The sequence below is a fragment of the Melozone crissalis genome, unplaced genomic scaffold, assembly GCF_028551555.1.
Source record: "Melozone crissalis strain CALT ecotype California unplaced genomic scaffold, PUWL_Pcris_2 ptg000041l_1, whole genome shotgun sequence".
Taxonomy (NCBI): Eukaryota; Metazoa; Chordata; class Aves; order Passeriformes; family Passerellidae; genus Melozone; species Melozone crissalis.
The window spans coordinates 5,062,263-5,078,722 of NW_026535819.1; the positions used below are offsets into that span (position 1 = coordinate 5,062,263).

The following is a 16,460-nucleotide window of genomic DNA, read 5'->3' on the forward strand; positions in this document are numbered from 1 at the left end:
TATTCTCTTTTTACTCCTTAAGTCAGAAGAAAGCCTTTGTCTCCTTACCAAGGGTCCCAATATCAGGATCAGCTGTGCCAATAACAAGCTGTGTTATTACCTCTGCTGTACAAAGCAATTTGGTTTTTATTGACCACTCACTATACAGGGCACTACAACACTCTCCTCTCATTAGAGCCTGTCAGTCAGAAGGCAAAGGAAGGCAAAAGCAGATTTAAGGAGAAGGCAGCTCTTTGCAGTCATGAAGATAACCTTGCTTGAGCAAAAGCATTGGCAGCAGGCAGCCAGGAGTGCAATGAGGAGCTGCAAATGATCAGACAGCTGGGAATGTCAGACACTGCAAGAAAAACCTCAGTGCAGGTAGAACAATTTACCTCCCCTGGGCAGGAAAACACCTACAAAATTACATCCAAACACACAACACTGAGGAAAGTTTTGTTAGCTGTGCTTTTGTTTCTTCTGCTCCCTGTGGAAGTCTGCCAGATGACCTTTGCTTGCAATAGACTTCAAATACTGGGAGCTCTTCTTTGTGTCTCCTTGGAGAAAATGGTCAGGAATCAATTTTTCCACTGATAATTTCATTTGGTCTCCTTGTCAAGTGAGTGTTCCCACAATTCAGTCCCACCTTACCCACTCCACCCTTAACATTTCACCTTTCCTTATGGCTGAGTGCAGGCAGCTCTGGGGATGAGTCTCAGCTGCTGTCAGGGAATGCCAAGGGGGAATGGGAATGTTTTAAGGCCAAATACACAACAGACAGAAAATGCAGAGGATGTTCAGTTTGGAGAAACCTGCATTAAAGAGATTTAGGCCACTCCAGTGCAACAACAGCAACCACCTGCATCAGGAAAGTTTGTTCTAACCTACAGTGAGGCATTAAGAAATCCAAATTCGAACCATTTTTATATTTTGCTCTCTGGTAAAACACTCACCCAGAGGCTTGAGGCAGTGCAGAAGTGGCTGCTTGGGAGGTGCAGGGTAGAGAAGAGAGGCTGCTTCAGGCATTACCCCTCAGTGGAAGGATGAGAACCACAGGCTGAACTGGAAGAAACATCTTGAAGACTGGAATTTGGTGCTGAAGGACAGATGCCTTTGAGGGATGGGGGATTATCAGGAAGAAAATTTCACAGGAATGCTGTGCCCTCTTCATCCCTGCCAACCCAACCAGTCTGCAGAATTGAATGCCAGGTTAGATACCAACACCTCAGAAAGAGCACAACTACAGAGTCCCAGATCACCATCAGTCTAACTTAAAGATCAAGGACTTGCCCCTCTGAGGTAGTGTGGCCAGATCCACCATAGATACTACTTTAAAAGTAACCTTCTATCCTTAATTTGTATCTGGACACCAAGGTGGAGAGCATCAGCTCCATCTGCCCTCACCTGGCAGCTGACAGCAGAGAACACACAGACCACAGGGCTGGGGAGCAGCAACAAGCCCAGGTATTCCTGAATTCCTGCCTGCCCCAGACTGCAGGAGACACAGGGCTGGGAGAAACACTTGTTCAAGAGTCAGTCCACAAACACTGCCTAAGTTCAGCTTGCACAAGTAAAAGAGCAGCTGAGCACACACAAACACAGCTCCAGTACCTGGAGCTCAAGAAAAGGCACCTCAGTGAACCTCACTGGGTCACTGACAGGAAAGCTTTTCCCTTCAACAGAAGTTTTTCCACACAAGTTTTGTGATTTGGCCCTGAATCCATGATGCAGATGTTGATGGCTGGAAACAGAAGTTGAGCAGAGGGAAATGCAGACTTTGGGAACAATGGGTCAGCTTGGCTGCTGGCAGTTCAGAAGGAGAAAATGAGATGCATTAAAAACTTCTTTCTGGTCAATCTTTATTTTACACATTTGCATCACAGCAGGGAAACCAAGTTACACAGACTGTCCTGACTTGTCTACTACTACCTTGCTTCTCTTCAAATACTGTTTGCTGTTCTTTTAATAAAGTTTAAAAAAATACTGAAAAAAATCCATTTTTACATCTGAACAGGAACTGAGGAATAGGATATTTACAGGTCACCAAAACCCCAAGAACTGACCTTGCTGTACACAGAAAAGTCTTTTTTAGTTCTTCTGGAGGTCATTTACTGAATTAATTCAAAGCTACATTGTACAAGGTGCCCTAAAGCTGCTTAATGACACAAGAGGATCTAGAATTAATTATTAATAGTTCCTAAAGGGCAAGGGAAGCTATTTAGACCCATACTCTGTTGTAAGAGAGCAGGTACCAGCTCCACTGGCTGCAGGATGAAGTGCTTCTGATGATGTGGAGGTCAGACACTACTTCAGTACATAGAGAGCAGAACACTGAGTGAAATCCCACAGGGAAATATTTATTTAGAATTGTCCTTTCTAGAGGATTGCTGCAGTGAAAACATAAATGGGTTCTTGAGCCAGTCAGCCTAAAAGGAGTGACTCTTCTCAGCCACTTTCTTCCTACCCCACTCAACACCTGAGTATTGATGTTTTCCTACATCCTGTTCCAGCCACTTGGGAGCACAGATCATGTGCAGCTCTCACTGGATCACTGCTATATCCAGGCAAGACACTACAAAGGGAAAATGCACAGCTTCCCAGTATTGCTAAGGAAAAGTGATTTATCAGCCCAAAAGTATTGTATCCAGCAGCTACAAAAAAAAAAGCCAAATTAATTCAATTTAAAACAACGTTTTACAGCGCATCAGCCCCAGGGAACACAAAGAAACATTGGCCAAGTGTCTCTGGGCAGCACCACCTCAGCTTTCATGAAACATTGAGGCCACTGGCACTACACACAGGGTCACAGTTTCAGTGTGAGTCCCACTATGTTCAAACCTCACTGCACCTCCCACTGCTGCACACCACAGCTGCTCTCTTTGTACACAGGTGAAAAATGGGGATGTGCTCTAGGAGTGAAGCAGAAATCATCACACAGGAGCTATAAAACATCATCTTTAAAGTGACAGCAATCTGTTAGCTAGCATGACAGGTCAAATTGAAGGAGACAAACCAAGTAGGCTAAAGGAAGAAAGATTTCCTTCCCTCTCCTTAGTACCTAAAGAACTCCAGTTCTCAGAGCTCAATAGAATCTACAGTACCCAGTATTTGCTTCAAATTGGGCAGTTTTCAAACAAACAAAATCCCCTCCCTTCTCATCAATTTGATTGTCAGTAGCTCAACTGCTTTTCTCTAAGAGGAACACACAGTAAGGAAAAAAGACACTAAAAATCTTCTACAGGACTTGCAGCAGATGTGCACACTGGAGTGATCAGGACATGGCCTTTCAGGGCCAGAAGGAATGCTACAGTGCTCAAGGACACATGGTGGATGCACACTCGTGCCAGAGAGAGTCCACTCAGCTCAGAAAAAATACATCTTCCACACTATGAGCTCCAGACAAAATGCTGCAATGCAGCAAATTTTTACAACATGCTCTCCCAGGGCATGCCAGCATGGGAATCCAGGAACAGGGCACTGAGCTGGGGGGAAACACTGAACAATGCACTGCACACATCACAACAGACAACATGAAAGAGCATCTTAATAGGACAGCATGTGGCTCCTTCAACTCCAACTGCTCCACTCCAGCAGGCAGCAGCACTGTTCCACATGACCCCATTATGTCTGGCTTTCTTTTAGTATGTCTCTTGATGAACCATCAAGGAAAACATTTTCCAGCCCGAAGAATGCAAGAGGCTGGCAGTGGCACTGCACAGAGGCTTCCTCTGGAAGACAGCCTGCTGAGCAGGAAGGAGAGCAGCAGTGCCACGTGCATGTCAGCATCCACGGGGATTTACCGGGGCACATCCTGCATTGCAAGTGAAGACTGAACCAATCTCATTTTTGTCTGCAGAGGGGACTGAGTGCTGGGCTGGGAAAGCATTCACACCATTTATTCTCATTGCAGCAGAGCTGCTGTTCCGGGACTCCTGTCACTCTCTGCTGGGCACTGCTGGAGATTGCTCCAGCTCCTCACTTCACTAAAAGCAGCGACAGGGAAGCAAAGCTGCACATTCCTAAACGATCTGTAATCCACAACAGCTCCTCTCTTCCCTCCCTGGGAGAGGCAGAGCTTCCTGGCAGATAAGCAGCTGTCAGCACGTGAAAGGCAAGCACTGATTATCCTGCCTGGGGAGCTCTGAGCTGCTGCACTCCCCTGGCCCTGGAGCCATGCAATGCCAGCCATGCAGCTCTGGGTTTGCCTGGGAAGGGGAGGGAATAGTCCTGCCTTTGATGCTTTGCAGTGCAGCACTTGCTGTGTTGGAGAGAAGCACAACTGCAGCCATCCCTTCCAATCTCCAACTTCCCATCCATCAAGACAGACTTTCCGTCCTGATCTAAGGAATTGCACCAGAAAAAATTCATTTTGGAAATGGCCACAGTAAGAATCTTTTCCTTCCTAATGCTCAGGTCTGACCATTTCCTGCTGCTTGGCATCCTGTGTAAAACACCAGCAGAAGGTGGTTGTGGAGCTGACTGCTGAAGCTCAGGGCTGAACTTGGAAAAAGCTCTTGTAAAAAAATGAAATTTCATAATACTGCTGTGGCCTTTCCTGCCAAGACAAAAAGAAATGACCCATTTTTCTGGCCTTTGACTGCTGAGCCAGAGACTTGGCAGATAAACCTACACCATATGCAACTTTAGTAAAAAAAGTGCATATTAAAAAAAACCAAAAGAAACCTGAGACTAAGGTAACAGCACTTGTCAAGTTGTCAGCTCCCCTGATGCTGAGGTATGGAACAGGCAGCTGTCTGGAAGCAGCTCAGCATTCCCTGGGATCACAGCACAACCCTCGTGGTTCTGGGTGAAATGGCACACCTCTGACAATTTCACATCTCGCTCAGAAAAGGATTAACAGGCTCTAGAATGGCCTTGTCCAGATGCACTTTGTTCCTGACAGCACATCCTCATCCCTTACATACCTCAGTGCCAACACACTTCAAGTCTTCAGAGCTTCTCTGAACAAGCTTTACAGCCTGTCTGAGCAGCCCTTTGGATGCAGGACAAGGGACAGAGGAACTGCAGAGGATGAGTTTTCCAGGTATTGCATTTACATGTAAGAGCTGGCACTGCCTGTGTTTGTTGATGGTCCAATTTCTCACATTTCAGGCTAAATATGTAGATTTCTTCCTCCAGGAGGCCTAAAGGCCCATAGGTCACCAAACAGCCTTTGCTTGGTACAGGATCTCTTCTCACTAAAACTCTCACTGCAATGCAATGACAGCAAAGTGGAACCATCACTGCTGTGATAACTGTGAAGTTACAGCTGAGGAGGAAATCAGAGGAAGATTCTGCAGCTAGAGACAAATGCTCTTCTTCTTGTGCTTTATCTGAAGAGAAAGCAGCTCCAGGTATCAAAGCAGGTAGATTTGTTTCTACCACCTCCATGGTGCATGGAACCAACACCTGGGAAAAGAATTGGCAATGGAAGAAAGGGATGCTGCTTCTCAACGAGCAAGGCTTGCTACAGACAGCTCACCAAGAGCTCCACAATCCCTGCTCAGGAGTGAGGAAGTGGTTCAAGATTCTGGAGGAAATCCTCCTCAGCTTGAAGAATAAAATCAACTTTAGGCTAACAGTCCTCTCATCAGGTGTGCCCAGAAATGCAGTCCCTCCACAAAACCAATTCCTGAATGAGTCTGTAAGCAATGCTGGCACATCCAGAGCTCTGCTGATGCCTCTCCTGACACCCTGGCAGAAGCTCTTGGCTCCACAGCACCACATGGCAAAATGTCTCTGCATGAATATCAAGGCTGCAGTGGGTCAATGACTTAAGAGCTGATTTATTTTTGTTAAAGCTAATCCTCATTCCACCAGGGAGCCACTTCCATCCTCTCCCAAATGAGCACCCATTTTCACTAGTACAGCTCTGGACACCAACTGCCCCACTGACAACCCCAGGGACTACAGAGAAAACACTTGAGGCATTTTGGAACGCGTCTGTAAAGACTCCACTGCAAGACTGCAGCTAACAGTGAAGGATTCCATATTCCTCTGCATCAAGGTTCTGGTCATAATCTTTTCCTCTCCTGCCAAAAAAAAAAAAAAAAAAATAGGACTAGGAGTTACTGTTTTTGGTGGCAATACTACTTTGACCAGTTCAGCTCACCCAAAACAGCAGTGTTATTAATCCTACACAGCCAGAGAGGTGCAAGTAGCCATCCAGAGAGGCCCAGTAACTCAGGGTAACTGTGAACCAGAGATTTATGGTGCAGTAAAATGGCTAGACAGATTTCCACTGGAGAGTCTGATACTGTTTACACTGTGCTAGAAAGGAGTGACTTTTGAAATACCTTGAAAATATTTTATGAAGCTCTGGGTCACAGCTTGAAAGTAAACATTTAGGCAGACCCCTAAAAAGCAACCATGAGTCTTACACCTCTTGTGTACTTCTTGTCAGGTGGGGGTGAGTCAAGAGCAACTCCATGGACAGTGGACAATGTACATAAACACTTATTGCACTATGGGCTTAGTGCTTTAATGGAGAACAGTCACTCATTTCCTGTATAGCAACACATCTGAAAACCTGACACATTCAGGTGGACACCTGCAGGGATAAGACAAGAAGATACTTATCACCTTTCACACTTGCATGAGCAGTGGCAGAAGTCATCTGATCCAATACCCTTCAGTCTCTCAAATAACTGCAGTTGTTCCCATCCATTTGTTTTGCAATGTTCCATCCAAGCCAAAAGGAGAGTTTATAAAAAGAAAAAAAAATACTTACATGTCTTTATCTTCTTTTCCCACCTTCTGACAGGCTTTGCAAGTCCCAGCATTCATGTTACAAAGCAAGTGTGTGTGTGTGTGCATATATATGAGCATTATATAAAATATATTCTTTACATACACACTGAAGATCCCTCTTCACATTAGTATTACACATTCTGAAGAACACAACAATTCAGAATAAAGAACCGATCCAGAAAGGGGGAAAAAAAGCTACCCAAAATCCCTAGGAAAGCTTCAGGCTCCTTGCAGGTACCAGGAGATCCCATTTTCTTATGATCAAAGGAATAGTTATATTTCTGCACTGCTTTGCTCTCCCTAGACACACCCCACTCTGCAGTTTCAGTGGTGGGGAGTGCAAGTTGCTCCCTTTCCACTGAGAGTAATATTAATAAATTAAAAAAGTTTCTCTGAAAGTGCTGCCTTAGTCCAGTCCATCATGCTGTGCTCTCCCATTCGCCCTGAGGCTCTGCTGAACCATTCACCACTTTCTTGACTTTCTTCATGCCCTCCATTACTCCTGAAGTCGTCACCCTAGAAGAGAAGGGAGAAGCATCAGACATCAGACCTTGAACTGTAAAATCCATTTCAACAACAGCTCACACCCATCAAACAACACTTCTCACATCTCTTTACCCACACTGAGCAGGTCCCAGGTTTGATCTCTTGCGCCATCCTGACACAGCACAGCCACTGTCCTTGAGCACCTCAAGGCCCTTCCCATCTACCGCTAAACTAAAGCAGCAAGTAATATTGGCCCATACTTCAAAAAAGGTGGTAAAACAGTTAAACCAGGTGTTTATCTGCTAAATTTGTGTAGTTCACTTAAAAACCCCATTTACTATGCAGCTGACCACCCTTACTTCTGTGACTTTCTTCTGCATTTTAACAGGTACAACATATGACACAAACACACAGTGGACAGTGCCCCAGATGAACCTTGTTAGCTTAATGCACACCAGCTCCTCTTAATAGCAAAATGAGCAGCCACAAAACAGAAAGGAGAAGTTATCCTTTTATACCATCCAAGCCTGGATTTGTCATGGCAATGTGACCATTGAACTACAAAGCCTCACAATACACTCAATATGAGGCAGGCTGAGCTGTTTTTGCAGGCAGAGCAGCGCCATTCCACTTGGAACTGCCCTGGCTCTCCAAAACCTCTTCAGCTTTTCCCTGCTGCTCCACCAAACAGGTAATTTGGATGCACAACACATTTCCTTTATTCTTTTGCACAGTGTGATTCTCATTCCATACAGGTATTTTTTTCCCCCCACAAACATGCTACAAAGGTTATTTTGGATGCTGAAGGTAAGAGTGCCAATAGCTCAATGCATTCCCAAGGGATGCCTGGAAGCACACACAGACCTGTCCTGTTCAAAGCTGCCCCTGTTGGTCTGTGAGCACTTTCACCTGCTGTTTACCATGTCACAGTGCTTTATTTGATCAGAGCTGCTAACAACATCTCCATAGCATCACCCCAAGAGGAGAAGTCATCTTCAGATAACACTCCTCTTCCCTTAGCTCCATGTTAGATCCCAGCTTTTGCTCATGTACTGTAAAAATAATTTACTCAGCCTGCTGTGTTCAGTGACATTCCAGCAGTGGCCATACTGGGATCATCACTGGTTCTCACTTTAGAGTGGGCCTAGATGAGCTTGGGCTTAATAGAAAAGGGTCACAAGAGTACAGATCAAATAACTTTTATCCCTACCAAAGTAAAAGAAGGCAAGTACAGAGAAAAGTAAGCAGGTTGCTTAAAGGAGAAAGATGGAATTACTACACAATAAACATTTCCTAGAAGAGATCAAACTAATCAGTACAGAGGCATGCAGATCTTTTAAGTTCTCCCTGTTGCCAAAGGTTTCCTTCCCACAGTCAGATAGGAAAAAATCTGGAGAAACATAAGCTAGACAAAACCAAAGTAGATGGATAACTAATTGGAAAAATATGCATTGAGATTTATTTAATGGTTTCCTGTCAAAAATGTAAGAACATTGAGTGTGGTTCCAGAGAGGCCTGGAACCTCTGTCCTGGGTTCACTTCTACTCAGTATTTTCAGAAATTGCCTGGGTAATGGAATAGAGAACTTGCTTATTAAATCTGCACAAGACACTAAGAGTTACATACTGGAGAACAAGACTAGAATGCAGAAAGATTCTGGCAAATCAAAGCAATAGTCTGAAAAGCATAGGAGGATGCAGCAAGACAGCTACCAAGTTTACTCTTCAGAAATAATCAACTTCATAATTACAGAATGAGGAGCTAAGTATCCATTCCTCGGGGAGGAGCTGAAGATTGCCATGAACTGCAAAGCAGAAATGAGCTCCTCACACAGCAATGCAGCAGCAGAGACACTGGGATGTATTAAGAGGTGTTTCACACATGCATGGCACCAAAGCAGTCCCAACACTCGACTCCCAGCTGGGAAGATCCCACCTGGCACACAGCCCAGATTCCAGCACTGCACTCCAATGCCATCAGAGAGCCCCTGCACGCCAAGGTGGTGACAGAAGTAATGTTACAGAAGATTCCAGCCAGGAGGGAATGATCCACTTCCCATGTTTATGAGACAGCTGCACACTGAAAGTGCAGGCAGATCAAACCACATCCTTTGCTACCAGAGAGACCATTTACTGTGTCCCCCCTCAGTAACAGCAAATAGCTGGGAGACATTTCTGTGTGGATTCTCCAAGACTGAAGGTTAAATCCCATCTGAAGAGCTGAAGAGACTGCTCTGGTCTCGTGCCAAGTGCATGAAGAAGTAGCATGAAAAAGTCCATCCTTTTCTCAGACTGTTCAGGCACAACATGCAATTCCTCTCACTCTCAAAATCAGCCCAGTCATCACCTTTTAGTGCCCAATAAAATAAGGCAGCAGCACTAAGACCAAGCACACTGAAATCCTCATTGTCCTCAGCACTTCAGCTCTGACCTGCAATACAGCAGGGAAATGTTCCTCACCTGCAGTGTGCTGAACTGCATTTCCAGCCCACAAATCAGCAGCAGTTAAAATGCAACAAATCCTTCTCAGTGAAGCATCCCTCTCCAGAGAGCATTTCTGAGCCTGCCAGAGGGATATCTGTCACAAATGAGGCAGAGAAGGAGTTCCCCAAGCACTCCATCACACACTGCTATGTGCTGCAGATTTCACAGGGTTTATTTTTCTCCTGCATTGTATCCAAGGTATCAGGGAATGGCTAAACATTCAGAACATCTCCAGCTCTCCACAGTGGTGGATTTCAACTGTCTTTTCTGCCGTTTATTTGTTTTATAGTCCAACAAGAAACACTGCAATACTGGCAGCAGCCAGTCCTTACAAGCTATTGCAAACTGGAGTGAAAACTGATCAGCCATAGAACAAAAAAGCTGATCTCTGCAAGGAAAAGATGTGTTAGGTGAAGAAAATCACTGCAAATGGAGAGCACCCTGATTCAGTCTGCCATGAAGCACAACCTGAGAGAAAGCAGAGAAAAACAACCAAGAAGGTCATCAAATCTCAGGACAAGCCTCCTCATGACACACAGAGAAACTCCAGATCCCAAGGCATAAGCAAAGATCAGTGTTACCACAACAGTTCTCTGTGTTGAGGCTGTTTTGGGTGTTAAGGAGAAGCAAAGTCTCCACACACTGAGTAAGATAGATTTACCAACTTGAGAACAAAACCATTAATGGTTTCTTGTGCTGCAATGCCTCCTCCAGTGGAAATATCTTAACCTCCCCTGCATGCAGGAACATCATTCTCAACCAAGACCTGTTAAACAGCATTTTGATATCCAGCAGCTAAAGTCAGCTCAGTTAATGAAATTTAAAAAAAAAGGAAAAGAAAAACAAAAAATTCTTCCTTTCCTCTTCCTCACCCCACCTCATCCACTGTACTGTTCATATTTTTGTGTTCATGCCCCAGAAATGGCATTAGGACTGGAAGCCTGACAGCTCTTTCTGCCAAGTGTGGCTGCACCTTCTCAAGCAGAGAACTTGGACCTAACAAACTGTCAGCAATGAGCCCACGTACTGACAGAGCTCAGGAGCTGCCCAGCACAGAATACACAGAAAGCCACTTTGCTGATGATGAATGGCTATTGAACCTGCTTGAAAAAGGACAGACAGCTCCTTAGCTCAGCTTTAGTCACACTCTCCTCCTTGTCAGGGCAACTTCTGGGGAGCCTGGAACAACTGAAGAGATTCCAGCAAAGTCTGTGTTTCTTTCCCCAAGCCAGAGTTATCTTTGCTGTTCTTGATTTGTATTTTATTCCTGAGTTACAAGGACTTACAAAGAGAGGATTTGTGCCTTGTGTTGCTTCTGTGCAGACACTTAATTTGCAGATTTTTCTTGAAACTTTCCAGATTTCCAACGTCCTTAACAATATTTGCATTTACTGCCAGACTGAGATTTGTATCATCTGCAATGCATGGAAACAGACCCAAACTAGAGAGCTGCACTTAAAATGTCTTAATGTTTTTCATGGAAGACAAGCAAGCCTGGAAAAGAGGTTTCATAACCTCACAGCTTTCCCCTCTGTTGGTTCATAGAAATGTTGAGTCTAAAGGAACTGAATGCTTCTGTTTTAGAGAACCTGATTTTAAACAAAAACCCTCTGGAAAAGGAAAATAACAATAAAACTGACATAGCAGAACACCATGAAGTTTGCAGGTTTTTAGTTTCTGCCATAGCCTTGTAAAGACAAGTGGGGTATTTATCACATGAAAGACAAAACACTCATGCAGTGGTTAGTCAGGACACTGACAGATACTTAGTCATCTGCTCAAATAAATCCAAGTATCTTTTCCCCCCACACAAACAACATTTAATATTTATGAACACAAAAACAGGACCAGCAAGACCAAATCAATGCGAAATTCCATACACATCCATTGCAGTGCTTCACCTGTCTCAGAATGTGTATAAACTCTGTTTTTCAAATATCTACAAATGTAACCTTCCTGATGGAGCTGGGGAAGGGAGAACCAGGCACAGATTATACCCTGCCAAGTGCCCAAATGGAAAAAAACTTCTGGTGAATCAGATCAGAAAATTTAAGCAAGGCTAAGGGGAACAACCCACGAGGCACAACAATGGAAACTCCCAAAGCAAAGAGCAAAATGCCTTACTAGGAAAAGGCTCACAAGGAATTCTAACTCTGATGAGATGTAAATCACTGAATTACTTCATTGAACTTCCTCCAGCTCATTTTTGGCAGATTCTTCTAAATTTAGCAACTTCTCAATTGACTAAAATAACTGTATTTGACAGGTGTCCTATTATTAGTCCTAGCAAAACCCCCACAAGCAAAAATTCATTAAGCACGTAATACAAAGTTGAAATTTGCTCTAACAGGCAAAAAGGAAAAAAGCTTGTTTTGGTACAATCACAAATCCTGCCAGTTCACACAGTGACTTCCTGATGTGAATGCTTTTTTACCAAACAGCTTCCAAACTGAGACCAGTTTCTTACATAAACCATTGAAACACGTGTAAGTGATAGTGATTTTAAGGTCACTACCCACTAGTTGGATTCCACTTGCAAAAATGACAGATTTTCTAGACCCAAAGCAAAAATAGCTAAGCATTTAAAAAGATCTTTGTTACTAGCCATATTTCTGAGAAGTTAAACTCCTTACATGACATTTCAGTCTGGATTCTATGATTCAAACCTCCTTGTAGCAGTTTTCAAATAAGATTAATTTCTTTTTCAGTTAACTATGACAGCAAACACATTTGGACTTTTTTTGCCTCTGTAATAAAAACAGTGTTGATTTATTTCACCCAGGTAAAGGAGATTTACCAAACTGAAAAAACTCTGAGGAACAGGCTTCTGAGCCTGTACATGAATTGCAATTATGCATCAAACCTATAACTACCAAAGGATTATGCTAGCTCTGCTCCTGTTAAGGCAGCAGACTCCAGGGTATGTAAAACTGCATCCAACACTCCTGGCAGGCAGAATTTCTTAGGGCATTTTTAATTACACATTCAAAAATGCCACTCAGTTTTTAAGTCCTCAGAAAACCACTGCAAGGAAAATGACAGGGACTTAGCCTGAGCCCTGCTGTATAATTTTTCCAGACTAGCTCAGGTCCTGAAGCATTTGTGGTGCCTCATGGTTTCACAGCAGGGAATAAACCAGGGAAGATACTGATAAAAATCCATCTCCTTGGCTCAGTGTTGCTTAAAATAAATTCCTGCAAAGCTATATGCTGAACACCAAGGCAGAAAGGACTTTACACCCTGTTCATCTATTTTTATTATATTTTTATATAGTTATTATTATTTATGCTCTGCAGATTGGTGGTGTTCACTTGGGTTTTTTTAAATATGAAGCATTAATGATGAACTGTAAAACTCATTCATGTTCCATATCTAAATTAAAATTAAAAGCTTTCTTACTTCACATTTTCATGGGCACGTTTTTGCCCCATGAAAAGCTTTTACCAGCTTTTTCCACACTACTGCAATATCCAGGTCAGAGGCTCCTGTGCACACCACAAATCTCTTTACACACAATAATACAGACACCTCCTCTTTAAACGTGGGCAGATTTTTGTTCTTTGTCACAGAAGGATTTAGAGAGATTCAAGTAAACTGGTTTTAAATACTACTTTTCTCAAATCAAATGAAGGGGAGAGGGGTTCTTACACAGCTTCCATCTCCAAGTCATCCTCATCATCCTGAGAGAGCTGTAGGTAAGGGTTGTCTGATGCTGGACGGAACTTGTACCCAGTGAGGACAAAGAACACCAGTGTGGCCATTTCATCCAGCAGCTGCAAGGGAAAACATGAGATTCAGATGGAGGTGTTCAGTCCTGCTATGCTCTGTGGTCATGAAACATTGCTCCTCATTCATAAGGTTCAAGGTTTAATGGCCAAGAGGCCTGGGCCACAGCAGAAATAAAATAATTCCTGTCTGGTTGTCATTAATCCCAGGCTAAAGGCTGTCAAATCCTTTGTTCTTTCAGTTTTCCCTGTCACTTTAAATAGAGTTACAGTTCTATCCAGGTCTCCAGAGCTTTAAAAGAACTATGGCAAGACTTGGCTTTTAAATGGTGGGGGAAGGAATCATCACTACATTGCTTAGTTTTTTCAACACTTAATGTATTCCAAGGACTCCCTGCACAGTCACTTGGATTATGAGTTAAGAAACCAAGTACTTAGAAGTCCATAGGCAAAAGAAGCCTGAAGATGGAAGAGCAAAAGTCCATTTCCCTGGCTCCCTCAGGCTTCAATTATATAGAGCAAACCTGACTAATTTTTTCTCCTTTGTATGTTCTTGATTAATTTCCTTCAGACATTTTTAAATTGAAAGACTGAAAATCAATAATGCAATTACTTTCAGACATCTCATGTATAATCCAGCAGCCTTGCTGGACAAACATAAAACCAAGAATATATTCTTTCACCTTAAGCACATCAGTGATAAAATCAAGAGGAGACAGGGTACTGCACTGTGCTTTGAGATGTTTTAGTACAACATGAAGAACACTTTATGGAATTTTGTTGTGCAGTTATATTTAAAGAAAAATAGAGAAAAACATCAAGAAATGGATGTATTTTCCTTTGCTGGCAAATACCTGGTACAGCCATTTCCACTGGAATGGAACAGCAATCTTTATGAGAATTGCAATGATCCGTGTGAAGTAAATGTAACACACAATCTGGGAAGGAAAAGGAGAAAGCATGAGAACAATAGCACCATCCATACAGAAGCTTCTTACCCCAGAGAAACAGCTCAAGCAATTCCCAGACAACTCATTATGTCAGATCAGCATTATTATGCTCCTCAATAAACATGGAAGATACAGGCTGAGGGTTCTACTGCTTGAACATCCAATAACTCAAACTATTGGTAACATACTCAAGTTACAGCAGGAAATTCTTTAAGTATTACAATTTCATAGAATTTCAAGAATCACAACTGTAATTTATTACTCTTGCCACTTAGGAGAGCCTGAAATGAGGCCGTTGGAAATCATTAAGAAGCTTGTGTTCTCCTGGGAAACGTACTCATGGCTCCCACTGATTTAATCAGGAACTGCACACATGCATCTCCAGGCACCATTTGGTCCCAAGTTTAATTTTTAGCAAGTTTACAGTATGTTATTCAAGCCCATCAATTCAACTGGCAGCTCAAGCTGTCTCCAGAGGAAATCAGGAAGCATTACAAATAGCTGGAATTTAAAGAGAGACAGAAGGATATAACCATTAGGAGAAAAAAGGAAGTTGCTTTTAGGATTGTAAGCCAGTTGACCAAGACGCCAAAGCACAGCAGTGCCAAGAGCCTCTACCACATGCACCAGCTGCAGTAGTTTCCAATAAGTATTCCATCAAAAGCTTTGAACAGCTTCCAAGTTCCCCACATGCATGTGTGCAGGTGTTTCACTTACCATGACATAGTAATGTCTGAAGAGCTTCAGCTTTGCTAGGTTAATGGCAGCTATCAAGAGAACACAAAAGTCCATCAGAAAATTGTGAATATGAGACAATTTCTTTTGATGCCTGTCTGCAGGGTAGGCAAGTGGTCAAAAGCAGGAGGCTAGAAGGATTTGTACTGAGGAGTGCCAGCCTGGCATGTCCACATACAGGATAACTCCCAGGCTGGGGTGAATTCACTCTTAAAAAGGGAACTGAGATTGCTTTTGCATTAAATTTTATATACACACACACTGCTTTACAGAACCCTCCTCTACCTGTGTACAGCCAACTACATACTGTCACTCCCTCCTGCCAAAAGGGCCATTCCACCTGACACTGCCTCCTAGAAAATTCCTGTCTTTTCTAGAGCCCTCCCTGACCTGCTCCATGCCTATAGCTGAGCTGTGCAACTTGCAGGTAATCACAGCTCTGGGAACCACTGCACCTTGAACAGCAGCCCAAGCACTTGAAAACCTAACCAAGCTCCTCTATCATGGCTCAGGCACAACTCACAAGCTCAGGAAATCATCCTGAGCAGTTCCCCAAATGTGCCAGCCCAGGCCTCAGGGTGAACCTGCATTATTGCACACATCACATCAGCTGGAGAGCACAGAGAGCATGTGAACCAGCTGAGGTCAACAACAGATGGAGCAGCTGTCAGCTCTGCTCTGAGAGTCAGCTTTTAGATGTGCAGCAGGATTACAAACACAGGCCACTGATGCTTTTGTGACAACATGAGAGGCAAAGAGTCCAAGATCTGTTGACAGCATCCAGAGATGCAGTTCAGAGCCAATGAACATGAGCTGCCAGTTAAAAAATACTGCCCCATATTTACTGGTATTCCCTCCAAGCCCTCACAATGTATTTATCAGGTGTGGAAGTGCAACACATGGAGCTGAAGTTCACTTGCACCCCCTCACAGAACTCACCCACTGCAATGATTTATAAAAGGCTGCATATATTTGCATGTAAGGTCTTCCAGGTTCACAAGACAGCAAAATACAGTATTTCAAAAGAGGGAGAGGAGAGCTAATAGCTCCCTAAGAAATGCTTCACCTTCTCTGATGAAAACAAAGCAGCTTTTCTTATGCAAAGGAAGTGTCAAATGCACCACTGCAAATAAATTCCTGTAGGTTCTCACTACAGAAACTACAGTGAAGACAGCCAGCATTCTGTTATGAAACTCCTTTTATAATCTAAAGATCCAGAGTCCCTTTCCAGTTCACCTGTAGCGTTCCTGGGGTACCACTGAATGCTACAGACACCTCAAGGCAGATACAAACCCTCCTCCAGCAGACACACTCTAAGAGCAGCAACCTGACCAACACAAGGCATGAAATGA

The 16,460-nt window shown here is 43.4% G+C and overlaps 1 protein-coding gene across 2 annotated transcripts in view; it reads right to left on the reverse strand.

Annotated features, from left to right (window-relative positions):
• Nucleotides 1–4,378: 4,378 nt before the first annotated feature.
• Nucleotides 4,379–16,460, reverse strand: part of GPR107 (G protein-coupled receptor 107) — a 34,512-nt gene continuing 22,430 nt past the window's right edge. For both annotated transcript variants that reach the window (XM_054284081.1, XM_054284080.1), the window contains exons 15-18: nucleotides 15,091–15,140; nucleotides 14,278–14,361; nucleotides 13,347–13,471; nucleotides 4,379–7,245 (exon numbers count right to left, since the gene is read on the reverse strand). In XM_054284081.1, the coding sequence (XP_054140056.1) occupies nucleotides 7,149–7,245; nucleotides 13,347–13,471; nucleotides 14,278–14,361; nucleotides 15,091–15,140 (356 nt within the window). In that variant the 3' untranslated portion in view covers nucleotides 4,379–7,148. The remainder of the gene's footprint in view (nucleotides 7,246–13,346; nucleotides 13,472–14,277; nucleotides 14,362–15,090; nucleotides 15,141–16,460) is intronic.